This window comes from Protopterus annectens, chromosome 4.part0 (assembly GCF_019279795.1).
Source record: "Protopterus annectens isolate FY-2018-M chromosome 4.part0, PAN1.0, whole genome shotgun sequence".
In the NCBI taxonomy this organism is placed as follows: domain Eukaryota; kingdom Metazoa; phylum Chordata; order Ceratodontiformes; family Protopteridae; genus Protopterus; species Protopterus annectens.
The window spans coordinates 1,098,078,492-1,098,083,510 of record NC_056733.1 but is presented as its reverse complement, the minus strand read 5'-3'; the positions used below and the strand labels follow the sequence as shown (position 1 = coordinate 1,098,083,510).

The 5,019-nt window shown below is 39.9% G+C and overlaps 1 protein-coding gene across 1 annotated transcript; it reads right to left on the bottom strand.

The window, feature by feature from the left end:
- Positions 1 to 539: 539 nt before the first annotated feature.
- Positions 540 to 2,915, bottom strand: LOC122800417 (protocadherin gamma-C5-like). Its single transcript, XM_044069864.1, has one exon. It carries the CDS (start codon positions 2,913 to 2,915, stop codon positions 540 to 542), a length of 2,376 nt encoding a protein of 791 aa, XP_043925799.1.
- Between the last annotated feature and the right edge of the window lie 2,104 nt (positions 2,916 to 5,019).

The window sequence follows — 5,019 nt, the reverse complement described above, 5'->3', positions numbered from 1 at the left end:
TTCTTATTATATTGGTAAGACCGAAAGACAATTCAGGCAAAGGATATATTCACACTTGTACTGTATTAAAAAGAGGGACACTAAAAATGCTTTGTTCAAGCACATTCTTGAAAATGGAATGGAACACACTTTTAAATTTGCCATCTTAGAGACCGTAAAAAGTAATCCTAGAGGTGGGAACACTAAGAATTACTTAGCATATAGGGAACTATGGTGGCAGGTTTTGACAGATGCCACTACACCTCCAGGTATTAATGATTATTTTTCTATCAACCCCTTCTTTATAAGTGTTTAAATGGATGATGATTTGCATAAATTTCTCCTATATCATTTTTTGTCTCATTGCAACATGCTAGTTATGTTAACACTTTAAGATTTACTGCAGTTTAATGCCAAATCAGAGATAGTTTAAATGTTCCTCAGTTTACAGCTGTGGTGCCACTTCTTGTTATAAGGAATGAGATTACATTTTTAGCTGAATCTTCTAACATACTTTATTTACACATACATATTTTGAAAAACAGTTGTACTGCATGTTTTTAATCACTTACCATGTTAGTAGACTCGGTAGGATAATTTGTAGATGAAGAAACAGCACCAGTATTGGTTGTACGTTGGATATACAGAAAATCTTCACCATCTATCACTGGGTGTAAAAATGATCTTGTCTGTTCTGGCTGAGCTATCATCCCACTTGGAAGCACTTCTACATATTTCAAAGGGCCATCAGAATTCAGTTGTACCCTTAGGCTTCCAGCACAGTAGTCATATGGATACTTAGTATCCAAGTTCTGCTCTGTGTAGCAACAGCAAAGATCTGCAGAAGAGGAAGTGTCACCTTTTCTGTTTCTCAAACAGTTAACAGCAAGAGCTGCAAAAGTTAGAAATGAAATAAATGAAACTGCTATCAATGATATTATTAGATACAACGTTAAATTTGAAGTACCAGAGGATATAGCATGAATGTCGTTATAGTTTGAAAATCCTTCTGATTTGTTATCTTCCAAAAGTAAGAGTATAGTAACAGAAGTAGAAAGGGCTGGCATCCCATTGTCCTTCACCACAACAACGACATTTTTTGTTGACTCTCCTGAATCCTGTAAGACCTTAGCTGTGCGGATTTCTCCTGTATAGGGTGCTATAAGGAACTCATCAACATCTTGAGATGGTTGAAGCTTGTAGGAGAGCCATGCGTTATAACCGCTGTCTTCATCAATCCCTACTATCTTGGTCACTAAGTAACCCACTTGTGCAGAACGAGGAATTGTTTGCTGGATTGTATTGCCCTGTACCGCTTTGGGATAAACAATTTTTGGAGCATTGTCATTTTGGTCAATGATGAATATGTGAACCGTCACATTGGTTCTCAGTGGAGGACTACCCATGTCCTCAGCCTGGATCTGTAGTTGAAAATAGTGGACTTCCTCATAATTGAAGGAACGAGCACTGTAGAGTGAGCCATTTGCAGGGTTGATGTAAAAATATGAGGAAACATGTAGATCTTGAATTTTTTGGTCTCCGATTAAATAAGTAAGCTTTGCGTTTTTACCATCGTCAAGGTCAGTAGCTATCACAGAGCAAAGAAATAACCCAGGCTGATTGTTTTCCTGCACATGGGTGGTATATGACGATTGGGAAAAATGAGGTGAATTGTCATTCACATCAGAAATGTTAATAAAAATCATTTTATGGGCGGATAATGGAGGCGACCCCGAATCAACAACCTTTAATGTGACATTATAGTGAGGCGCAGTCTCACGATCCAGTAAATCGTTTGTTATCAGTGAATAGTGATCCTCAAGTGATGACACAAGCTTGAACGGAATGATAGGAGATATCTGAAGACGGACGCGCCCATTTTCCCCATAGTCCTTATCCTTAACTCTGATTAAAGCAACCACAGTGCCCGGAGGTGCTTCTTCCCTTATGGGATTGGCCAAAGAGTTTACGATCACTTCAGGGGCGTTGTCATTTACATCAATAAGTTCCACATTTATGGTACAATATTCTTCTGCAGCTGGTGTGCCCCGATCCCTTGCCTTCACTTGAATTGTATAATGTCTGGTATCTTCAAAATCCAAAACATCAGTTGTCCTGATCTCTCCTGTGTGGGGGTCTATACTAAAGACTTGATTAGCGTTACCTGAAATGCGACCCCTTCTAAATGAATATTCTATTTCTCCATTAACACCTTCATCTGGATCTGTGGCTTTCAACTGGATCACAACAGTTCCTACCGGACAGTTTTCTTTAAGTCTCACATTATAAGAAGATTGATTAAATTTAGGTGCATTATCGTTAACATCAAATACTATAACTGTAATATTTACTGTACCTGATAACGCAGGATTTCCACCATCTACAGCTGTTAAGATTAAATGATGCACCGATTGCTGTTCCCTGTCCATAGATTTCTGCAACACGATCTCCGGTACTTTAATACCCTCATCAGAGGTTTTCACACTCAGAGCAAAATATTCACTTGGTGTAAGCCTGTAGTTTGATAAAGAATTCACCCCGATGTCGGGGTCTTGTGCTGCATCTAATTTAAAACGTGTGCCCGCCATGGTGGCCTCCATGATTTCCATTGTGAAATTGTCGGCAGGAAATTGTGGCGGATTGTCATTTATATCTAATATCTCCACTTTTACATTATGTACTTCCAAAGGATTTTCCATTATCACCTGCTGGTATAGAAAACATAAAGAACTGTGACCACATAGCTCTTCTCTGTCTATTTCTTCTGCTACAAGTAGAATCCCATCTTTCGAGTTTATGCTGAAATGTTCCTTGTTAGAGTTAGAAACGACCCTTAGGTTTCGACTAGAAATACTCTGTAACTGTAATCCCAGATCTTTAGCTACATTGCCGACTGCAGAGCCGCGATTTAATTCCTCGGAAATGATATAATGCATTTGTCCGCAAATTCTGTCCAAAATACATAATGTGAAAAATGAGGAAACCGCGTATTTTTTAATAAATTGTGCAAACCCATTGCACTCCATGGCACAAGTTTGTCAGATTATACAGTTCTTCCTCGATCTTGTTATTACAGCACCTTCTTTAGCACTGCAGCACTGTGAAAAGCGAAGGTATGGTTTGGCCAGGAATCAGACACATACTTCATCACAAAGCATTAGCAATAGCTATTTTGTTTCATGGAGGAAGTAGATCTTAAGATGAACTTTAGTATTTTATTGGTGGATGGCGCCACACAGCTTCAGCCAATGAAACTGCATTGTTATTTGTTTTGGAGAGGGCTTTGGTGGTTATCAGCAAATCCACATAACAAAAGTGCGTTGGTTTCCCTGAATCATGAGAATGTCAGTCTGTCCTTTCATAATGTCCGTTTACTCAATCTAATTTATTTAATGCCGGATGATGCAGGAAAATATATACAAAGGCAGCAGCAAAGGGATGAATGTTTTAAGAACTAAGATTATCTGTGCTGTCTTATCAGAATCAACATCAACAATTCTGAGGTCCGTGCTTTAGACTAGTTACGGCGTAAAATCTGGAAGCAATTTTTAGTTTCCGGTATAACATTTTTGTGATCCCCTTTGTGTCGTTTTAAAATCAGCTTGATGGAACTACAACTACACCGCTTTGCAAACCACCATACCCGACCGGAGAACATTTGTTTTTTTTCTGGGGTGGGAGGGTGCACAGACACCCCAAGTCTTCTAGTATTTTAACAAACTGGGATTACACAGGCTCTAGGACTATTTTCATTCAGGATATTAGACTAACACATAATTTAGCAGTGCTACTAGAGTATCTCCAATCCTTTCTCTCTACAGTTTACTAAAGGAAAAGGCACTGTAAGTTCCTGGGCCAACACATACAACTTAGTACCACAAGAAATGTGGACAAAACCAAAAATAGGGTGGGGGGCAAAGGCCCAAAAATAGGGACAGATTTTAACTATTGCTCTTACAAACTTAGACAGACTTTATTAGCATGAACACCCTTGACCAGGTAGTGCATGCTCCAACCACAGGATCAGCTACACTGGATCTAGTACTGACCAACATGGGACAGTGTTACACCTCTCCTCCCATGTGATGTCCTCACTTGTGAGGTCAGATCACAAAGCTGTCTTGTTTGAAATAAAAATCAACTTGGAAAACACAACTAAACCTGTAACAATTAGGAGTTATTCTAAGGCAAACTACATCTTACTAAGTAACAGTTTGTCATAATTCAAGGCCCCCCTTAACCCACAGACTACAGCTACCTATGGAGAATTATTCACAGACACCCTGCACAAACATGTAAATGGCTGCAAAGAGACTGCCATACCTACCAGAAGTAAGCCCAGAGCAAACATCAACAACTTCACCCCCTTGTTCCCTCACACCTGGCTATTCTCTGTGAAATCTCTACTGGCATATTCCCCCCAGTTATTAGCAAGAATCAGGTTCTGGCGAGGCATGTTAAGGCCAAAAACACTGCCTCAATGGCCTCCGACAATACCCTGGTTGCTTCCTGAATAGTGTAAAATGCAATCTTTCAGGACCATGTGAGGCACTTTTCAGCTCCAACCTCAAAGCAGGTTATGTTCTAACTGAATGGAGAACCACAATGGTCACCCGTCTTCATAAGGGCAAACCATCAACTGATCCGAGGAACTACAGACCCATCAGTCTGACAAGTCTGATAAGCAAAGCCCTAGAATGAATTATTTTGGAAATTATCAACAAGGACATTGGCAACCTACAGACTGGGCCCATCACAGTTTGGCTTTGTTAAGTGAAGGTCATGTCTACTTAGCCTGGTTGATTTCTTCAAGAAAGTTGCCAATGCAACGGATGAGAATGAAACAGTGCATGCCACATACTTTGACCTTGCAAAGGCATTTGATATAATACTCCACTCAGGCATTGCTGACAGTCTCTCTGAACTAGGCATAAATCTCTGCATAACTTTGTGGATGGCTCACTAATAGGACCCAGGAAATCAGAACTGGTGAGACTACCTCCGCGAAGAGTTCTGTCATAAGTAGAGTACCTCAGGCTC

Excerpts from the sequence above, each read along its gene's own strand:
- LOC122800417 (XM_044069864.1), bottom strand. The coding sequence starts at position 2,915 with ATGCATTATATCATTTCCGAGGAATTAAATCGCGGCTCTGCAGTCGGC.